Genomic DNA, 23,732 nt, shown 5'->3' on the forward strand with positions numbered 1-23,732 from the left:
CCTATTGCATGTGATCGGCGCTGCAATGTAGATGACAGTAACGTTTTTTTTTGTTTTTTTTAAAAAACTATAATTTTTGGCCAAGTTATGAGCAATTTTATATTTATGCAAATGAGCCTTTCTAATGGACAACTGGGCGTGTTTTCTCTTATTTCCAACTGGGCGTGGATTGTGTTTGTAACATCTGGGCGTGTTTACTTGTTTTACTAGATGGGCGTTGTGAATGGAAGTGTATGATGCTGACAAGTAAACACGTCCAGATGTTACAAACACAATACACGCCCAGTTGGAAATAAGAGAAAACACGCCCAGTTGTCCATTAGAAAGGCTCATTTGCATAAATATAAAATTGCTCATAACTTGGCCAAAAATTATAGTTTTTTTAAAAAAAAAACACGTTACTGTTATCTACATTGCAGCGCCGATCACATGCAATAGGAGATAGGGATTTGATAATCTGGTGACAGAGCCTCTTTAAGCATGGCTTCTCTCAAAGCAAGAAGTTTAGTTGTCGGTTTCTACATGAGTTGTTATGGCTGAAATGCCTAGGTACATATAACATACTAAAGTAAATCCAGGAAGAAAACCTTGTTTTAGATAGTAAAGGTGACTTGCTAACCATAAATGTACATGAGTAATAATAATTTAATTCTCATGTATGTACGTGCATATGCCAGCGGATCAAAAATAGGTTTGGTGATGCAGGATTCATCCCTCTTGTAGCCTTCACATTTGGATAGTTTGTATTCTGTTAGATATTTGAAATTCTCACTGACCTTGATCTTTACATTGGAGCATGAATGTTTAACATAACTTATGATAACAAATGATTCTAAAGGCCCTTTTACACCGGCCAATTATCGGGCAAACGAGTGTTCACAGAACACCCGTTGCTGATAAATGCAGTGTGTAAACAGGGCAACGATCAGCTGATGAACGAGCAAAGGCTCTCATCAGCTGATTGTATCATTTTAAATACTGAAAATATGATCGTTGTAATGTATGGGGACGAGCGATCGGAGTAAGAAGCGCTCGTCCCCATACATATCTCCTTGTGTAAGGAGCAAACGATCGCCGATCAACGGCCCGTCCCCACAGGACGGGCCGTGTAAAAGTACCTTAAGACTTTAGAAGATGTTTTAATCCTTTCCAAACACACACAGCCCAGTCAGAAATACAAAACAGCCAGTGAAATACCAAACCAAGACAAAGATCGCCAGGATTGTATATTGTTTACTTAAATTTTTACTTCGAGAGTGAAAACAAGAGTATATATTATTAGGTGATCTACACAGTTCAATATAAACCTATAGCAATAGTTAAAATTAAACAAAGATGCCATAGCATCTTAATATCTATATTTAATACAGAGTGCAGTACCACAAGTACGTTTATTAGCCATCATGCAAGCAGCAGAGGTGTACAGAGGCACTTGCAGTCATAGGCGCTTGGTGTGCCTTTGTATGGTGCTCCATATGGCGCCATATTACACCAATATTCTCTAGAAGCAATGCTTATAGTGGAGAATAGCTCTAACACAGAGTTTGATGGAGTATGCCACGATTTTTTTTGCCACAATTTTTTTTCTGACTGATTCATATGGAATCAGACAGAAAAAAAACATCTATATGACTCAATATAAAATCGGAGGTACAGTATGGGCCCATAGAGTTCTGGAAGTCTGTACATCACAGATCTTTAAAACGACCGTGTGCATAAAACCTTGAGGCTGCCTGGAAAATCTCTTCACATTCACTCTAAAACCAGACATGCAGCCAAGACATCTTTTCAACATCAGATCTTTTAGGTACCACCTGGTTTTGATCTGTCTCTTTTTTTTTCTGCAAAGTTAATTTTAAAAATGTTTGAAATCTTTGAGCAATGTAAAGGTCTTTTACTCCTCTCCGCATACACGTTCCCTGTACATTTGATATGACAAACAATATTATTTATTCAGTTCTGAGTATTAGTTCTTGAATGTTTTACTTAATGAATTATTACCAGTACTTTCCTTCTGTTTAAAATGTTAGTTTAATCAGTCCTTTAAAGGGATCTATCATTAGAAAGTAACCTTTTTTTTTTGTTTTTTAAATTGTGAAAAAATATTTTTTTTTTTTGCCTGTGTTTTAATTTTTATATTTGTTTTTACATTTGCTGACATCTAGTGGCTAAACAGGTAACAATCTCCCACATCTTTCCACAGTGAAATTCACCTCATTTTCACCATTAAGTGGAAGGTTATGACACTCCTATTATGCTGCCTGACCAAGATAAGCAGGTTTCACACAAACCATAACAAAGGGAAGAGTGTAGACAGCTGAGATAGCAGAGTAAGCGCATGTCCACACGAAAATTTCTGCATGGGGTTATCTTTGAAGATCTGGTGATGTCCCAACAACATTGACAGACCTACAGATACTTATTGAATAAGTGGAAAGCAGTTCGGTTGAGGACTGCATCTATAAAGTAAATACGGTTTTACACAAAATAAATTACTAGAAAAATCCTTGGATTAAAAAATAAAGAGAATTCCATATACCAGTAACACTTGACTTTTGTCATTTTAATTTCTTGATGTCTGTATAAAACATTTTACGTTGGGCAGACTGACGCTTTCTAAAATGAAGCTCTGTAAAAACACAGTACATAGTAATAGACGACATTGTGATTTGTATAGCCGCGCATAGAGCTGGGTTATCATGACAGCCAGAGACTATGGAGAGAAATCAACATATGTTTAAAAATGGACTAGTCTTGAAACATTTTCTCCCTTCAGCGTTGCATAGTAAACAGCCGGTGGTGCTTCTGCAGCCGGTTACTCCTGCAGTAACTAGGGAAGACGGGCCAGATTTTTAAATACAGTCACTGGGGATGGAAATTAATCCGTTAGAGAAATGTGAGAGATATAGTTTTGAGACATCTCGCAGATCTTGATAAAGGTCCTTAATATACTGTTCTAAGACTGCTATATAACAAGCACAAGCTGTTCTCCAGGTCTGATCTGTCACACATGTGATCCATTTTCACACATTTATAAGTATGTCATATAGCTATGATTTAACATGCCCTTTTGATAGAAATTTCTAACAAACCTATCTATGTTATCTGAGACCCCCATTATCGCTGAAAGGGTGAGCGTCACTTAGTTTCTGATCAGCTTTCTTTGGAAAGCCGAGCGAGTGGTGTAAGGACCCATGGACTTTATATTGTGCCCTATGACATATCAAAAGTTTTTAAAGTTTTATTTACACTTTAACTAAATCTGCCCTATCCTTTGTCTTATAGGGGTTGTATCATGAAGACAACCCCTTTTTCAAAAGAAGCCAATGGGGCGATCAGCCAGGGGTACTACTTCTCTAACCCTGGGATCAGCTGTTATTGCCAAGAGAAGCCATTTCCCTAATCGTGCATATGGACAGGGATTTTCATGGTGAGACCTACACATCTAGCTGATGTGGAGATGTGTGTGGCTCTTTCTAAGGGAATCCTGGTGTGGCTATCTCCATAGTTTCCATAACATTGGCTGCTATAAGGAGTCAGGTGGTCCGAGTTCCAGAAGTTTTTTTGCCCAGGGGTCTCCACCAACCTTAATCTGACTAACTGATCCTTCATTTGACATCTGCTGTTGGGGTACAGTCAGCAAGACCCCATACACGAGATTTGATGGCCGATCCGTTCAATGTTGGTGGGTTCGGGCAACTTATGTCTAATTCTGTTGAAATAAAGGGAAAAAAAAGATCGGGCTACTTCTGTTACTATAGAGGCAATCAATATTTTATAAAATGTGTTACCATAGCTGGTATTTTTTAGATTTGTTTTATTCTTTAAATGTGAATTAAATTCACGATTGAAATAACTGTTCTATATACAAGGAATACAATATAATGCCCTGTTATAGCATGAAAGCTCCAATTGTACATCATGACTTCTATGTGATTCTTGTAGGACCAACAACGTGGCAAACTCAGGGAGGGAAATCTGGAAAGGCTCGGGCACTTTATGACTTCTGTGGGGAGAATGAGGATGAACTTTCATTCAAGGTATTTAAAAAAAAATAATAAGAATTATGCTACTCCTTCACAGTCCCTAAACCAGTGATTCCCTCCCTAATTAACATGGGGGAACTCATGGAAAAAAAATTCTCCTGGGAAACTTATACTCCCACCCCAGTCTGAGAAAAGCATTCCATAATTCTCAGTCAGCGCTATGTTTTGGCTAAGATTTGTTGACTGTTCATCCTGCCCTCCCCTATGCAAAGCATCTTTTCATCAGGCTGAAATCCTACTGGCGAAATGAGTGTTCTGGCTGCTTCTGTCCACTTAACAGGCTTCTTCGAACACCACAGTTCCATTGAATGCTGGCTAGGAAACAATGCCCTAATGAATACTCCATGCAAGAGCCTAGCAACAAGCCTGACCACCAGAGACTACAATTCTGGTCCTCCACACTCTTGTGAAAACCAGAGTGGTCGTATTACGTTGCAGAAGTGCTGGTAGTTCGTATTGCTCGTACCCCACCAGCACTTCCACATTCTGAATTTTGCAAGAGGTAATGGTCATGCGTCTCCAGCATTAGACCAGGCAGTATTAAAGGTGACTATAGACACTAGAAAAATCCTGCATTGTAATTGTACACTCCACGATACTGACCAATTGTGAAGGAGCTGTACGATGCAAATGACCACCGCGTCACATTGCTAAATCAGTGTGTGTTTGTAGCCAACTTCAAACTTTCTGGAGCTGTTAATAGGCACAACTGTGTTATTACTCAACAGAAAGTCCTCTTGCAACAATTGAAGAACAGTTGAATCACCCTGGGGTTACAGTTTGGGTGGCCCTCTCATGTAAAGGGGTAATTGGACCTATCTTCTACAATAGAAACGGTTACCTCGGACCTGTACCATAACATGCTCCAATAAAGTGTAATACCACACTTGCAGTTGGAGCATGAAAATGAAGACTTCTATTTTCAGAAAGACGGAGCCCTCCTCTCGGCCTTAGTGGTGCGTAGTTTTCTTGACAAAGAATTACCCAATAGGTGGCTAAGTAAACAAGGCTCTGTTGAATGGCCACCACGATCACCAGACATTAACCCGATGGACTTTTTCTTTTGGGGAGTTATCAAAAATAAGGTATATTCAAGAAAACCACGCACGGTTGATAACATGATTCAGTTCATAAAAGAAGCAAATGCCAAGAAATGAATGCCAAGAAAGAACTTTGTGCCAAAGTGTGAGTGTAAAAACTAGATTACAGCAATGTGTAAATAGTGAGGGCCGCCAATATAGAGCATATAAGAGATTGTACTTAATTGTTTTGTAGTTCTATAAATTATTATTTAAACTGTATACATACTCATGCACCCCCGTGTGTGTGTGTGTTGTGTATGTGTGAGTGTGTGTGTGTGTGTGTGTGTATGTGTGTGTATATATACACTACCGTTCAAAAGTTTAGGGTCACCCAGACAATTTTGTGTTTTCCATGAAAACTCACACTTATATTTATCAAATGAGTTGCAAAATGACTAGAAAATATAGTCAAGACATTGACAAGGTTAGAAATAATGATTTTTATTTGAAATAATAATTTTTTCCTTCAAACTTTGCTTTCGTCAAAGAATGCTCCATTTGCAGCAATTACAGCATTGCAGACCTTTGGCATTCTAGCTGTTAATTTGCTGAGGTAATCGGGAGAAATTTCACCCCATGCTTCCAGAAGCCCCTCCCACAAGTTGGATTGGCTTGATGGGCACTTCTTGCGTACCATACGGTCAAGCTGCTCCCACAACAGCTCTATGGGGTTGAGATCTGGTGACTGCGCTGGCCACTCCATTACAGATAGAACACCAGCTGCCTGCTTCTTCCCTAAATAGTTCTTGCATAATTTGGAGGTGTGCTTTGGGTCATTGTCCTGTTGTAGGATGAAATTGGCTCCAATCAAGCGCTGTCCACAGGGTATGGCATGGCGTTGCAAAATGGAGTGATAGCCTTCCTTATTCAAAATCCCTTTTACCTTGTACAAATCTCCCACTTTGCCAGCACCAAAGCAACCCCAGACCATCACATTACCTCCACCATGCTTGACAGATGGCGTCAGGCACTCTTCCAGCATCTTTTCAGTTGTTCTGCGTCTCACAAATGTTCTTCTGTGTGATCCAAACACCTCAAACTTCGATTCGTCTGTCCATAACACTTTTTTCCAATTTTCCTCTGTCCAATGTCTGTGTGCTTTTGCCCATATTAATCTTTTCCTTTTATTAGCCAGTCTCAGATATGGCTTTTTCTTTGCCACTCTGCCCTGAAGGCCAGCATCCCGGAGTCGCCTCTTCACTGTAGACATTGACACTGGCGTTTTGCGGGTACTATTTAATGAAGCTGCCAGTTGAGGACCTGTGAGGCATCTATTTCTGAAACTAGAGACTCTAATGTACTTGTCTTGTCTTGCTCAGTTGTGCAGCGCGGCCTCCCACTTCTCTTTTTACTCTGGTTAGAGCCTGTGTGTGCTGTCCTCTGAAGGGAGTAGTACACACCGTTGTAGGAAATCTTCCGTTTCTTGGCAATTTCTCGCATGGAATAGCCTTCATTTCTAAGAACAAGAATAGACTGTCGAGTTTCACATGAAAGCTCCCTTTTTCTAGCCATTTTGAGAGTTTAATCGAACCCACAAATGTAATGCTCCAGATTCTCAACTAGCTCAAAGGAAGGTCAGTTTTATAGCTCCTCTAAACAGCAAAACTGATTACAGTGGTTCTAACATAATTGCACAAGGGTTTTCAAGTGTTTTCTAATCGTCCATTAGCCTTCTAACACAGTTAGCAAACACAATGTACCGTTAGAACACTGGAGTTATGGTCGCTGGAAATGGGCCTCTATACACCTATGTAGATATTGCATTAAAAACCAGACGTTTGCAGCTAGAATAGTCATTTAGCACATTAACAATGTATAGAGTGTATTTCTGATTAATTTAATGTTATCTTCATTGAAAAAAACTGCTTTTCTTTCAAAAATAAGGACATTTCTAAGTGACCCTAAACTTTTGAATGGTAGTGTATGTGTGTATATTTATATATATATATATATATATATATATATATATATATCTCAACCGTTGGAGCACAATGAGAATTTTATTGAACAAATCTCCTAATGATAACAGATTTATTTTTTTAGAAGTAAAAAACTCAAAATGCACTGTTTCAAATTATTATGCACAACAGAGATCAAAACATTTTAAAGGTTGTAAAGAGAACTAAAATGGTAATTTGTTGAATTTGCAGCATCAGGAGGACATATTTACAGAAATCAAAAGCTCTTTCAATCAAAAAAAAACTTAGGCCAAGTTACATGTTAACATAGGACCCCTTCTTTGATATCACCTTCACAATTCTTGCATCCATTGAATTTGTGAGAATTTGGACAGTTTCTGCTTGAATATCTTTGCAGGATGTCAGAATAGCCTCCCAGAGCTTCTGTTTTGATGTGAACTGCCTCCCACCCTCATAGATATTTTGCTTAAGGATGCTCCAAAGGTTCTCAATAGGGTTGAGGTCAGGGCCACACCATGAGTTTCTCTCCTTTTATGCCCATAGCAGCCAATGACACAGAGGTATTCTTTGCAGCATGAGATGGTGCATTGTCATGCATGAAGATAATTTTGCTACGGAAGGCGCGGTTATTCTTTTTGTACCACGGAAGAAAGTGGTCAGTCATAAACTCTACGTACTTTGCAGAGGTCATTTTCACACCGTCAGAGACACTAAAGGGGCCTACCAGCTCTCTCCCCATGATTCCAGCCCAAAACATGACTCCGCCACCTCCTTGCTGACGTCGCAGCCTTGTTGGGACATGGTGGCCATTCACCAACCATCCACTACTCCATCCATCTGGACCATCCAGAGTTGCACGACACTCATCAGTAAACAGCACGGTTTGAAAATGAGTCTTCATGTATTTCTGAGCCCACTGCAACCGTTTCTGCTTGTGAGCATTGTTTAGGGGTGGCCGAATAATAGCTTTATGCACACTTGCAAACCTCTGGAGGATCCTACACCTTGAGGTTCGCGGGACTACCGGTTTGCTGCTTTGCAATGGCATTTTAGCAGCTGCTCTCCTAATCCTATTAATTTGTCTGGCAGAAACCTTCCTCATTATGCCTTTATCTGAACGAGGACCTAAATATGTGTATGTATATATAAAAGACTTTTTTGCACACAACTAAGGAAATCTTTACATATCTTACAACCATTTCTTCTCTGCTAAGGAAGTAGACAAAAGATTGCGTTCCCCAGGGCTCCTCCTTTCCCTTTAGCTCTGAACCGCAATTAACTAATTATCCACGAGACTGACTGGCTACAAAAGGTCTAGACTGCACAGTCAGACAAATCATAAGCCATGACTAAGGACCCAGCGAGGGTCTGAAACGCGTAGGCTACCGCCTATCGCCTCTTTTCTCTCTGTACCTTGGACTATACCTGCCCGTCACCAACATTTGTTCGTAGCCCTTTGCTTTGATTTTAATCAAGACACATTAAAACTTGGAAGAAGATTCCCGTTTTAACAGAATTTGCACTCTTAGCGCTGGTTCCAACTCCCCTTTTTCTGCTGTATCTCTTGCGTGTGCCGACACGAGGATCCGTGCGCTGACTTTCATACCCTTCTTGTGACAAGGTGAGCTGGAGGATTTTTTCCATATTTTTTCTGAGCTTTATGCACACTTGCAAACCTCTGGAGGATCCTACACCTTGAGGTTCGCGGGACTACCTGTTTGCTGCTTTGCAATGGCATTTTAGCAGCTGCTCTCCTAATCCTATTAATTTGTCTGGCAGAAACCTTCCTCATTATGCCTTTATCTGAACGAACCCGTCTGTGCTCAGCCGCAAATCTTTTCACAGTACGATGATCACGCTTAAGTTTTCTTGAAATATCCAATGTTTTCATACCTTGTCCAAGGTATTGCACTATTTCACGCTTTTCGGCAGCAGAGAGATCCTTTTTCTTTCCCATATTGCTTGAAACCTGTGGCCTGCTTAATAATGTGGAACGTCCTTTTTAAGTAGTTTTCCTTTGATTGGGCACAGGTAGCAAACTAATTAGCACAGGTGTCTGAGATTGATTACAATGATCCATAGAACCCTAAGGCTGGGTTCACACTACCTATTTCCAGACGTAATGGAGGCGTTTTACGTCTCAAATTACGTCTGAAAAAACGGCTCCAATATGTCGGCAAACATCTGCCCATTACTTTCAATGGGCTTTACGATGTACTGTGCCGACGACCTGTCATTTTACGCTTTGCTGTCAAAAGACGGCGCGTAAAATCACAGCCTCATCAAAAGAAGTGCAGGACACTTCTTGGGACGTAATTGGAGCCGTTTTTCATTGACTCCAATGAAGAACAGCTCCAAATTACGTCCGTAAAAGACGCCCCGCAAAACGCGAGTACATGCAATTACGTCTGAAATTCAGGAGCTGTTTTCTCCTGAAAACAGCTCCGTAATTTCAGACGTAATTGCAGTTATCGTGTGCACATACCCTAAGGCACAATACCATCCATGAGTTTAATTGAAAAACTAATAATTAAATGTTTATGACACTTAAATCCAATGTGCATAATAATTTGGAACACTGTGTGTGTATGTATGTATGTGTGTGTGTATGTATGTATATATATATATATATATATAATCACTTCTCAACATTGAAAATGCAACATCAAGGAGGGCAAGCCATAAGGTTATTTAAATCGAGGGAGTAGCAGGTGTCGCTAAGATCTGCAAATTATAACATTTTCAAGAGTGAAAGCAAAGTTTTTCTTAGCCACATGAAACCTCAAAATTGGATCAAGTGGCGTGGGATGATTGTGCGATGCCTCCTGTTCGTCGACATGCCAGTTATTGCCACTTGTCGCAAATTGAGAGGGACAGAATCCTTCAACTGAGAGACGTGGGTTTATCACTCCGGCAGATCGCTGCGTGCCCAGGCCAAAATGTCAGCACTGTTCAACATTGCCTGTCCGGGAGGTTGGGAGAACGATGACGAATGGGAATGACAAGCAAGAGGCGCGCAGAGGCGACCATCTGCTTGGAAAGATCGTCTCATTGGAAGAATGGCATGTAGTAATCCATTCTGTACTACAAGTGGTTGCCGCCTTAGACTTGGGATGTGACGTTCAGTTTCAACACAAACCATCAGAAGGTGTTTGGACGTGTAGCTCGTAGCCCAATGTCGTGCAGCTACAGGTGTTCCATTGACCACACGCCACCGCTCTCAAAGGCTATCACGGTGCAGAGCAAGGCAGCAATGGAGGCTGGAATGGAGGTCTATCCTCTCCAGTGATGAGTCACGCTTTTGTCTCAGACGTAATGATAGCCAGAGATTGGTCTGGAGACCATGTGGGAAATGCAATGAAGAGGCCTTCATAAGTGAACATCACACCAGTCCTGGTCCTGGAATTATGGCGTAGGGTGGCATAATGTACGGTAGCCGGACCCCTTTAGTACACTAACAGCTTGGCGTTACATTGATTTGGTCGTGGGACCAGTGGTACGGCCATTTCTCCAAAATGTCCCAGAATCCGTTTTTCAACAGGACAACGCTAGACTCTTGTTGCTCGTGCTACTGTGAGCAGCCTGCAGCATCTCCGGACTTGTCTCCCATCAAGCACATCTGGGATGTCACTGTTCGGCAATTGCAAAGGGAGCAGCCGATATTGATGAATTGCGTGCCCAAGTGCATTCAGCGTGGCATTACATTCCCCAGACAACCATTAATACACGCCTTGGCATGCATTTAATGAGGTTAAGTACGTGTATTTCTGCACGTGGCGCTCATGCTCGATACTGAATAAATCAAGATTATTTTTTTTCTCCGCTTTTTTTTATGGATCATTCGCGTATCGTTAACATGTCGATCGGTCTTGTGATTTCCTCAATTCCAAAATTTTTCCTCCTTGGCGCTGCAATTTCAATGTCGAGGAGTGTGTCACAATAGCATGACGCTTCCTGTTTTTGTAGCACCATCTCATTATTATTATTATTTTTAGAGGGTGGGTGCCTTGCATTAATGACCGCTCTTTTGTACTGCTTGAAGTTTAGGTAAGGCAGGATAGTAAGGGTATGTTCACACGAGGGCGTCCGTAACGGCTGAAATTACGGGGATGTTTCAGCCTGAAAACATCCCCGTAATTTCAGCCGTACCGGCATGTGCAGGCGCTTGAACGCCGCGTCAATTACGGGCGTAATTAGCGCTGCTATTCATTGGAGTCAATGAATAACGGCTCTAATTACGGCCAAAGAAGTGACAGGTAAATATACGCCTCGTGTGAACAGACAAACGTCTGCCCATTGCTTTCAATGGGCAGATGTTTGTCAGCGCTATTGAGGCGCTATTTTCGGGCGTAATTCGGGGCAAAAACGCCCGATTTACGTCCGTAAATAGGCCGTGTGAACATACCCTAACACTATACATACAGATAAGGCTATGTATACATTTCCTTGTCCCTGGTATATGGCGTAGGGGGCTGTACTCTATCACTTCCTGAAGACGGTAATAATCTATGAAATGTATCTGTCAATTAACTCCCCTTCATTTCCGACTATTCGTTTTCATTCTGAGATGCTCATAGTTAATAATTGTAATTACGCAAATCTCATCATGTAAAGCCACGCTAAGTAATTACAGTATTAGGTTCATTTTCACATTGCGGTATGTAGCACATTTTTAAATTAAACCGATTTGGATATTTACTACTTAGAATACGTTATATTAATGTAGTATATTTGCCTTTTGTTTTTTTTTTTTACAGGCTGGTGATCTAATCGCTGCACTGGAATCAGTAGATAACGAATGGATGAGTGGAGAGCTGTATGGGAAAACTGGGATATTTCCAAAGAATTTTGTTCAGAAATGTTAGCAGTATACAGTGGACATTGCATTGTACCCTCTCACAAAACAGACTATCACCTTTGGTGCCAACTGAACTTTTTATATAGATATGTGTGAGATTTTTGCACTATGTTTTTGTGTATTTTTTTTATTTTAGATAAGATGTTTTGTTCTGGTTTCTGTATGCGCTGTTTACCTGCTTGTTCTGTACGAATATATATATAAAGTCCAGCCAGAGATGTTTAATGCATATCATAGGCCATGTAGCATTGTAAAGGGCTTACAGAAAAATGTCCTTGATTTCACTGGCCAAGAAACTTCAACTCCTGATCTACCTTACTTTTGGTCTACCCTGCAGATGATGAACACACACTTCTGCAAGTCCAGCGTTCTACAAGGTCAGCCTGGGAGTCTGCTATGTGTAATGTGCGTAGGCTTTGTTAGTTTGTTTTTCCTGAAGCAATCATCATATGGCCAATATCATATTTGACCATCTGGCCAAACAAGCTCTAGCATTCTGTGGAAAAATGACACAGTTCCGCCGGGCCAGGATGTTCAGGGCTTGTGGTATCTGCAATCCATTTAGTGCCTGTGTACATTACAGCAACATGTGATACTCTGAATTCTTTCGCATCCCCCTCCATCACTACATTTTAAGTTTTAGGTTAACACTTAAAACTTAAAATTGTTTACTCGTTCTGGTATGCAAAATTGTCACTCTAATCCATTTACTCCTATAGACCCCTTACTTATGCTCCACTATCCCTCTCCAGTAAAGTGGACATTGCACCTTGCATGAGCCAGCATCATTATCCTCCTTTAACCCTTCAAAGAACTAGAGAAATCATTACCGTTAAAAATGGAATTGAGAGAACTTAGAGAAAAAATACATAGACTTTAAAAATACAAGACCATCGAAGAAATCCGAAACGAAGGATTAAACCTGAACCTAAGTCTAAACAGAGCAAAAATAGTCACCCAGATGAGGTTTTTTTTTTCTTTTTACTTCTTTCTTAAATCGGGTTTCAATATTATTTTCTGCCAAAATATAATTTGACAGGTTTTCACATGACCACATAGGTTCACTGACCCACTAGGCTTTGAGAAGCTGTGCAAATATGACCTAACGGGCAGCAAAACCGGAGTCGACGCAACCTGCGAGTATAATGTGGAGCTATGTTATGGAAAGAAGTTTCGCTTTAGGTGTAAGTGCATCAATGAACTTTGAATGCCCATATACAGGGTAAATTTAATGGATCTCTTTCTAATCATTCCTTTGGACACTATACAATTCTTTTTATGAGGACTGCATCTTTTTCTATGCCGATCAAACATGCTAATGTAAAATAATTCTGTGTCCTGGTCAGACATGGTGAGTGTATGGAGTTGCACTTAAAACATCACTTCAGAACTGAATGTCTTTTACATAAGTTGTGTATTCAAGGTATTTGAATGAGATGATCTCAATGTTTCATGTTCCAGTTCACTGCATCTCCTGATTACAATAGGAAAATGCAGTAACTGCCTATCCCCCGCCACGATGGGCCGTATGTATAAACTAGTGCTGACAAAATGAACAATTTCAGTTATTTTTTAAGTTACATCTGGTTGGTTGTCATAGTCAACTGCCCAACTTGTTTTTTTTTCTCCTGCACTAGTGTTTATATATAAGACTCCATGTGTCATAAATCAGCAATGCACTTTAAGGATCTGCTGTCTCAAGACTCTGAGATTGTAACATGTGTAGAAAGTGAATGAACCATGCCTTGGTAATAGCCCAGTGAACATGAGTACATCAAGAAGAGACTATCTGTTTAGAACATTTTATCGGGCAATTATGCATTACTGGAACGTTACGTAATAAAAAGTAATTTATAATAAATATATAATACATGCCTCTTTTTTTGGGTGGGTGGATGGTTTTTGCACAAATAAGGCTATGGTCACATATGTGTTGTGCATTTCTGTTCTCCGTCGGTTGCAGACAGGACTCATTGACTTTAATGGGTTCTACCGGGATGTCTGATTTTACAGGACACATTAGCACAGCAAGCTGCACTATTGTCTCCGGTAAACCCTGCTGGATCTGCGACATAGGCCCCTAACGGAGCCTCCGACGCAAATGTGAACAGAGCCTAATTCATGTCAAATTCTCTGTCTGAAAAGAACATTTTGCCTACAACTATCAACATGCAATGTACTTTCATTAGATTACCAATATTCTGACATCTGGAAAAAATGAGACTTTGCCCATAGTTGTTAAATTAGGGTGAATTTACATGCGGCAGATTTTGTTGCAGCAATTTCTGCAACCTGTAAATCAATTTCATTCATCTGGATTTCTGCAGCCAGCACATGGCTTTCAGATTAATGGAACAGACTTTGTTGCAGACCTTTCTGCAACAAAATCTGCCGTGTGTGAATTCACTCTAATTTAACAGCTAAAAGTAATTTGGCCAGCAGTTATAATTATTTTTTTTTACACACCTACATACAGCAATGGCTTAGCTGTGGCAATGAAGGTATTGACTGAGCCTGTGATATAATGGCATACTAAGACCATGAAAAGAAAGATGGGTGAATGTCATGTATCTTATGTTCAGAAATGGAAAACTCCATAGCAACCAAAGTTTAGCCACACCACAAGAACAGTTGGAAAACCATTGGCAATGTTAGTACATTGTTTTTATGGAATTGTGGGGTCTGGGACTTGCGTATGTAAAGTCAGTTTTACACAGTGTTTAGTGGCAATAAAATGACATGGCTATTGGGAGTCTGTAGCAAAATGGCTAAATACGCAGGGTTTTGTTTTCTGCCATTTTAGGTAGTCAGGGGCTGTTAAAGTTATAGCATAGGTATAGGTCCTTAACACTAGGTCTTGGCTTTGACCAGGCAGGCCATACCCTTGCCACAGAGACTGGCTTAATCAGTTTTAGCTTCTGTCCATAGTAGGCATATGCCACCTAAAATTCAGGTCTGCTACTATTTTTGTTTTTATTTTAGTTTTATAAAAAAAAAAAAAAATCTCCATCCCTGCAGATGGATAGTCAGCCTGGTGACCAGGCTAGTCAACCCCATGAGGGTTTTGGGAAACCAGGCTGTTCTCTGTACTGAATTTCCCTCACCGCTGGTCCTAAATCTCTGGACAGCATCCCACGAACCGCCCCATCTACTTGGAAAACAATTAACTATGGGCTTTAAGCCTCAGTATTTTTCCTATCAGGACTTATCTAGGGGTATAATTTATAACAGAGGTACCACCTAACTAGGGAATTCTGCACCTACGATCATTTTTGTTGTAAGAGAAATGCTCTCCACATATTTTGGGGCAATATGCTGACTTTCCAGCAGTGATGGAACAAGCACCGCTCGTTCTGTCAGTGCCACCTGCCAAACTTCCAATTTTAGACCCCAGCTGTTAATTCCGCACCCCTTCGGTCATCTGCCTACTTCACCTTATCAGGTGGTTTGCTCTGCTGGACAGGATGACTGGAAGGAGTGCTATGAAGGGAGGTCTTGTGTTGCAGGGCAACCACTTCTAAACACAGGCTTGTTCCAGGGGCGGTCCTTTTTCCCACAGCATCTGTTCTTCACCACTTGCGTGCGTTGGTGCCATTCTAGATCCACTTCTGCCTGCTGCACATAGCTCACTCGGGGGCATTTACAGCTTTTCCTCAGATTCTTCAGCCTCCCGCCACGTGGTATACTGAACCAGACGTCCGGTAGGCCGGCCCTAGGACTGAATTTTTTTTTTCTAGGGTCACTTAATTTTTTTAATTTATTTTTTAGAAAGTGCAGCTTCCCCAGGTGTCACTTTTCCCTCTGACTTGCCTGCTAGTTGTCAATTTCTCTCCACCTTGTAACATGTCTTTGTTTTGGGAGAACCCCATTAGGCATCTAGCACAGGTGGGCAGGGCTTACTATGCCTGTGGCAGATATAACAAAAAGTTCACATGCAGCCAGCGTACCTTATTCTGCCTACAGTATTTACAATCCAGGTGCCTGATCTAGTGCCAATGGTTACCGTTTTGACAGAATCCATAGCGTAGTCTACTACGGTATTGATTCCGTCAAAATGGCAGAACCCTTGCACAACGGAAACCATTGGCACCGGATCAGTCACCGTTGAAATCAATGGTGATGGAAATGGAAACCTGTGGTTTCCGTTTGTGTCTGTCAGGGCTCTGTTCCGACGGAAAGCTTTTGATGGAATATCGTAGCAGAGCCCTAGCGCAGATGTGAACGAAGCCTAAGATGGGCAAAAGTACCATGGACAAGTCCTGCTCTTCCTCCAGTTCCTTTCAAGGGTTTATTCATGCAGAAACTAATTAAAATCAGGATCAATCTCTTTCCGCTGAGGAGGATCCAGGACGGGACCCTCAATTGACAGCTTCCATCTAAGCTTTGATAAGTAAAAGCTGTCCCTCACAGCACCTATTGGATGAATCCAACACCTCTTTCCAAATTATATCGAGTTTGAGGAAATTTCATCTAAAGAGTAGGCGCGTGACGATTTCAAAATGGATTAATACGCTTTCCTTTCTGGATGAAACATTGGCCCAGAGGTTCTAATAAAACAAACTTACAGCAGGTCAAATTGTCAAAAAATGCAATTCAATTTCACTCCTGTTACTCTGTTTTGAGCATCCCGGAATACCAAGTGATATTTTGGCCTTAATGACATCACTATAGACTTCAGCAGTGGAATGGCAAATTCATGACCTTTGGTTAACCCCTTCCCGTCGATGTGTGCAGTAACTTCGTGCATCTCGACGTGCAGTTACGTCCGTGCTTTGACAATTAACCGCTGCGTGGCGCTACACCGCAGCGGCGGTTAACTGTGCAGGGTGTCTGCCCTGCATTCCCCGTTGCCCCTGATTTCAGCAGTTAACCCCTTAATTGTGGCATTCGATTTTGATCGCCACATTTAAGTTGTTCAGCGCAGATCGGCAGCACCCACGTGAAATCACGGGGGCTGGCGATGGTACCCAATGGCTTCCGGGCTGCAATGTACAGAAGCCTATGAGTATCAGCCGGAGGCTGGTCGTCGTAGGCTTCCTGTCAGTGTGACTGTCACGTCACAATGACAGTTGGAATGTATTCCAGCAGCGATCAAAGTTACAAGTCTAAATGTCCCCTAGTGGGACAAGTAAAAAAAAAAAAAAAAAGAATAAAAATGTTTTTTAAAAAAAAGTGTAAAAATAAAAGTTATAAGTGACAAACAAGAACTGCTTTTTTATTAGTCTATTATAGGAAAAAAAATGAACACGTAAAAAAAGAAGTACACATATTTGGTATCAACGCGTTCGTAACGACCCCAACTATAAAACTAAGATTATTTTTCTCGCACGATGAACACTGCAAAAAGAAATAAACTAAAAACAATGCCAGAATCACTATTTTTTGGTCACCACCCCTCCCAAAATATACAATAAAAAGTGATCAAAAAGTCGCATGTACGCCAAAATAGTACCAATACAAACTACAACCCGTCCCGCAAAAAACAAGCCCTTACACAGCTTTTTTGACTGAAAAATAAAAAAGTTATGGCTCTCAGAATATGGTGACACAAAAAATAGTTTAAAAAAAAGATATTATATTGCGCAAACGCTGCAAAACATGAAAAAGAAAAACTTTATACATATGGTATCGCCGTAATTATACCGACCCGCAGAATAAAATATAATGGTCATTTATAGCCCAGGGTGAACGCCGTAAAAAATAAATAAAAATCATTGTCAGAATTTATGGTTTTTGGTCACCTTGCTTCCCAAAAAAAAGGAATAAAAAGTGAAAAAAAATACAAATAAAATACAAAAAAAATCACATGTACCCCAAAATGGTACCAATGAAAATACAGATTGTCCCGCAACAAATAAGCCCTCACGCAACTCCGGTGGTGAAAAAATAAAAAAAGTTCCGGCTCCCAGATTATGGTGATGCAAAATGTGCAGTGTTTCAAAAGCGGATAAGATCGGGCGCCATTTATAAGTGCAACACTGGCCACATATCTGCGGATTATTATTTACCCCATTATTATACCCTCTTATTATGCCCCTGATGTACTCTGCCCAGCCTACATATGCCCCCATATTATGAACTGAAATACCAGCAAAACGCCAGAGCTACTACCAAGAAAAATATGCGCTCCAAAAGCCAAATGGCGCTCCCTCCCTTCTGAGCCCTACAGCGTGCCCAAACAGCAGTTTACGTCCACAGATATGGCATCGCCATACCCAGGAGAACCCAGTTAATATTTTATGAGGTATTTGTGGCACAAACTGGGCACAACATATAATACACTAAAATGGCACATCAGTGGAAAATTTTAATTTTCACTCTGCACCATCCGCTGCGCATTAAACCCTTCGCGCACCATGACTTAATAGCATGTCGTGGTGTGGGGGGTGATATATGGAGCGTTTCACGTGCTGAGCCCGCACATACGCTGTGGGTGTCAGCTGTGTACTACAGCTGATACCCGGGACTAACGGACAGAAACAGCGATCACGCTATTACAGGAGCCTGTAAAAATCACAATATACTGCAATACATTAGTATTGCAGTGTATTCTACTAGTGATCTAACGATTGCTGGTTCAAGTCTCCTAGGGGGACTAATAAAATATGTAAAACACAAAAGTAAATGGTTATTAGTGGAAAAAATTAAATAAATATTTAAAGTCCAAAAAGAAACCCTTTTCACATTTTTTCTCTAAAGTAATATAAAAAATACACAAAATTGGTATCGCTGCGTCCGTAAAAGTCCAAACTATTACAATATACCATTAGTGAACTCGCACGGTGAACGCCGTGAAAAATAAAGAATTGCAAAAATCGCTGTTTTTTGGTCACCTTGGCTCTACCAAAAAATTTAATAAAAAGAGCTCAAAAAGTCGTATGTACCAAAAAATGGTTCCAATAAAAACTACAGCTCGCCCCGCAAAAAATAAGCCCTCCCACCACTATTGACGGAAAAATAAAAAAGTTGTGGCTCTCGGAAAGCGGTGAGGAAAAACTAAAAAGAAAACCATGGATTAGTTCGGAAAGGGTTAATTACTTTGATGAAAAAACATTTATGACCACATGTGGGGTATAGCCGTACTCGGGAGAAATTGCTTTACAAATGTTGAGGTGCTTTTTCCTCCTTTTATCCTTTGTGAAATTGAAAAAATTCAACTTTTTAGTGGAAATGTTGATATTAATTTTCACAGTCTAATTCTAATAAATTCTGCAAAAGACGTGTGGGGTCTAAATGCTCACTATACCCCTAGAGAGATTCCTTAAGTGGTGTAGTTTCCCAAACGGGTTACTTTTGGGGGGCTTCCACTGTTTCAGTCTCAGTGGCTTTGTAAATTCGACATGACACCCAAAAACTATTCCAGCCAAATTTGAGCTCCAAAAGCCAACTAGCGCTAGTTCCCTTCTAAGCCCCGGTGTGGGTCCAAACAGCACTTTATTAACACATATGGGGTATTTACGTAATCGGGAGAAATTGTTTGACAAATGTTGGGGTGCTTTTTCTCCTTTATTCCTTGTAAAAATTAAAAATGTCTAAGTTCTTACAGAAAAAAAAGTAGATTTTTACCTTTACAGACTAATTCCAATGAATTCAGCAAAACTGTGGGGTAAAATGCTAACTTTACCCCTAGAAAAACCTCCTTGAGGGGTGTAGTTTCCAAAATGGGGTCACTTTTGGGGGATTTCCAGTTTCCATCCCTCCAGTGCATTGCAAACGCGACACGGCACTGAAAACTATTCCAGCAAAATCAGAAATCCAAATGGTGCTTCTTCTCTTCTGAGCCCTGCTGTGGGTCCAAACAGCAGTTTATAGCAATACCCCATATGTGGTAATAATCGGAAGAAATTGCTTTACATATGTTGGGGTGTTTTTTCTACTTTATTCCTTGTAAAAATGTAAAATGTCTACGTTTTTTTTCTCACACAAAAAAAAAAACAACAGATTTTCATCTTCACATACTAATTAAAATAAATTTAGCAAAAAAACTTTGGGTTCAAAATGCTAATTATACCCATAGATAAAATCCTTAAGGGGTGTAGTTTCCAAAATGGGGTCACAAGACCTATTCTAAAAATAAAAAAAGGAGGCCCCAAAATCCACTAGGTGCACCTTTGCTTCTGAGGCCTGTGTTTCAGTCCATTACCGCACTAGGACCACATGTGGGATATTTCTAAAAACTGCAAAATCTGGGCAATAAATATTGAGTTGCATTTTTTGGGTAAAACCTTGTGGTACAGAAAAAAAATGTATTGCAAATGAATTTTCGCAAAAAAAATATGAAATTTGTAAATTCCACCTCTACATTGCTTTAATTCCTGTGAAATGCCTAAAGGGTTAAAACACTTTCTGATTGCTATTCTGAATACTTTGAGGGGTGCAGTTTTAAAAATGGGGTGATTTATGGGGACTTTCTAATATATAAGGCCCTCAAAGCCATTTCCGAACTGAACTGGTCCCTGAAAAAAATAGGCTTTTGAAATTTTCTTGAAAATATGAGAAATTGCTGCTAAAGTTCTAAGCCTTGTAACATCCTAGAAAAATAAAAGAATGTTCAAAAAACGATGCAAACAAAGTAGACATATGGGAAATATAAAATAGTAAGTATTTTGTGTGGTATTACCATCTGTTTTACAAGTAGATACATTTAAATTTAGAAAAATGCAATTTTTTGCTAATTTTCTCTAAATCTTGGTGTTTTTTTACAAATAAATATTGAATTTGACCAAATTTTTTCCCTAACAAAGTACAATATGTCACGAGAAAACAATCTCAGAATCGCTTGGATAGGTAAAAGCATTCCGGAGTTATTACCACATAAAGTGACACATGTCAGATTTGAAAAATTGGCTTCGTCCTGAAGGCCAAAACAAGCCCAGTCCTGAAGGGGTTAAAATGTCAGAAACCCCTTTTAAGTTAATGGCTGGGAAGCAGGTGATTTGGAATGCAGAAAACTGGAGCCATGACCACCTATAAAACATTCATAAAACAAATGACCCTATTCAGGATAATAAAATAAGTATACAAAGCTTAGGAACTCAATTTTGCTCTAGACTGTAAAACATCGGCTCACCATCAATAGTAGGTGGAGGGCAATGACAGAACTAACGAATATTTGGTTTTCAAAGCAGTAGCAAAGAGTGCAGTCAGCTGACAGACCAGCTCTGGAGGACTGGTGAGGCCATTGACATTTTACACAGACTGTAGTATAGTGTGAAAAATAGCTGGTCAAAACCGCTCAACCTTTTAATGACCAAGGAATGTTTTTTTTCCTGTCACATTCGCAACGAGCCATTACTTTTTTCCGTTGACATAGCTGTATGCGGACTTTTTTGCAGACCAAGTTAAGGTAATGGGGTACATACAATTTATTGATTTATCTTTTTTTGGGGGGGGATGGGCAAAAAAAAAAAGGAATTTGCCTTTTTTTTTTAATTTAGACTGTTCACTGTGTGACAAATAACATGTTACCTTTATCGTATGGGTCGGTACAATTACAGCAATGCCACCTATAACTACTTTTGCACAATAAAAACAAAAGTTAGTTTTTGCATTGCTGCTTTCCAAGAACCAAACTTATTTTTTCGTAAGGCCTTATTCACACGAACGTGTCAGTTTTGCATGATTTTCATGCACCCATTGACTTCAATGGGTGCGTGATGTGCAAAAAACGCACAAGTATAGGACATGCAGTGAGTATCACGCAGCACACACACACACACACACACACACACACTACGTGAAAAACACAATGTCTGAATGGCCCCATTGAATTGCATAAGTCCGTTTGACGTCCATTGTTTTAACGAGCGTAACAGACGTGAAATACGCTTGTGTGAATTAGGCCTAAGATGTAGGCATATGTGAGCTTGTTTTCATTGGTAGCATGGGACTTCTTGCAAAACTTTATTATTTTTTTTTGAAGGGGCTGAAAGAACAAAACAAAACCCATTTTTATTCCACATGTGGTTTAACCCCTTTCTGACATATGACGTGTCCATACTTCCCCCTACCTGACTTTGGCTTATGGAGCGGGCTCACGGAGTGAACTCGCTCCATAAGACGAAGGTGTCGGCTGTTTGGGGGGGCGATGGTTGCTACGGCTGCCTGGGGGCCTAATGAAGGCCCCCAGGTCCGCCATCTTTGTGCACCTATTATGCCCTGCCTCCGGCAGGTCTTAATAGATGCCTGTCAGAATCACGATATACTGCAATACATTAGTATTGCAGTATATCGTGCAAGCGATCTAGCGATCGCTGGTTGAAGTCCCCTTGGGGGACTAATAACTTTATTTAACTCATTTTTGCTTTTTTTTTTTTTATGTAAAAAAAAAAAAAAAAAAGTTCAAAAATCCCTTTTCCCATTTCCCCCCCTAGAGCATAGTAAAAAAAATATAAAAAAATAAACATAATTGGTATCGCCACGTTCGTAAAAGTCTGAACTATTACAATATATCATGTAACCCGCACGGTGAACGCCGGAAAAAAAAAAAGTAAACCGCCGGAATCTCTATTTTTTGGTCACATCTCCCACAAAAAAAAGAAAAAAAAAAGTGATCAAAACATTGCATGTACACCAAAATGGTATTATTAAAAACTACAGCTTATCCCGCAAAAAAAAGCCCTCATACCATTTAATCGACAGAAAAATAAAAAGTTATGGCTCTCGGAATTTGGCGACACAAAATAAATTGTTTTTTACACTTAAGTTTTTACTTGTAAAAGTAGTAAAATATAGAAAAAACGATATATATTTGGTGTCGCCGTAATCGTATTGACCCACAGAATAAAGTTAACATGTTGTTTTAATTGCACAGTGAATTCCGTAAAAACGGCGCACAAAAAACCATGGAGGTATCGCTGTTTTTTTTCACTTTCTACCCCACAAATATTTTTTTCCGCCGTTTCCTAGTACATTATATAGCACAATAAATGGTGCAACGGAAAACTACAACTCGTCCCGCAAAATTCAAGCCCTCATAGGACTATATAGACGGAAAAATAAAAGCGTTATGGCTTCTGGAAGGTGGGAAGGAAAAAACTAAAATGAAAATCTGAGAAATGGCTGCGGCGGGAAGGGGTTAAAATAACGTGCTTACTTCTTTGTTCAGGTCGTTACGATCACAGGGATACCATATGCGTATTTTTCCTTTTAAACATTTACAATATAAAACCACTTAAAATGGAGAATTTTTATTTTTTACTGGGCACCTTTTCTTTTTTTTTTTTTTTATAAGATTTCTCACAAAAATTATTTTAGTCCCACTGGGGAGACGTCAAAATGCGGTCTTTGATCACTTCTATAATGCTTTGGTACAGTTTTATACCGACAGGCAGCAATGCTTTGGTATACTGAGGCATGGCCTAATGGGCATACAGCGATGGCAGGCCTGGGTGCTATCGACCACAGCAACTAAGGGGTTAAACAGCCAGGATCAAAAGGGAACTGATGGCCAAGCTCCTGCTCTTATGGCTAGGTTCAGACAGCTGAACAGCTGTGCCAGGCTTACCCTGACGCACAGTGAAAAATGTGTGCATCGGAAGAAGACCCCTTAGTGAGCGCCATAAAAATGCATATTTGGCAGTTAGAACCTTATCTCTGCAAAGGATGCTGGGATCCTTTCAATCTCCCATTGTTTGAAAGTATATAGTAAAGAGTATAAATTACTCAAGGCCTTTGTTTACATGGATACCCTTCCCTTAACCCCTTCAGGACCAAGCTCATTTTGGCCTTCAGGACCAGACCCATTTTTTCAAATCTGACATATTTCACTTTATGTAGTAATAACTCCAGAACGCTTTTAGCTATCAAAGCGATTCGGAGATTGTTT

The 23,732-nt window shown here is 40.1% G+C and overlaps 1 protein-coding gene across 3 annotated transcripts in view; it reads left to right on the top strand.

Annotated features, from left to right (window-relative positions):
* The window catches only part of SH3D19 (SH3 domain containing 19), a 135,573-nt gene extending 121,806 nt beyond the window's left edge, over window positions 1–13,767 (top strand). For 2 of the 3 annotated variants that reach the window (XM_075860356.1, XM_075860357.1), the window contains exons 20-21: window positions 3,946–4,040; window positions 11,805–13,767. In XM_075860356.1, coding sequence (XP_075716471.1) covers window positions 3,946–4,040; window positions 11,805–11,912 — 203 coding nt within the window. In that variant the 3' untranslated portion in view covers window positions 11,913–13,767. The remainder of the gene's footprint in view (window positions 1–3,945; window positions 4,041–11,804) is intronic. The other variant, XM_075860358.1, reaches the window with a different exon arrangement.
* Window positions 13,768–23,732: the final 9,965 nt, after the last annotated feature.

This window comes from Rhinoderma darwinii, chromosome 1, assembly GCF_050947455.1.
Source record: "Rhinoderma darwinii isolate aRhiDar2 chromosome 1, aRhiDar2.hap1, whole genome shotgun sequence".
Lineage (NCBI taxonomy): Eukaryota > Metazoa > Chordata > Amphibia > Anura > Rhinodermatidae > Rhinoderma > Rhinoderma darwinii.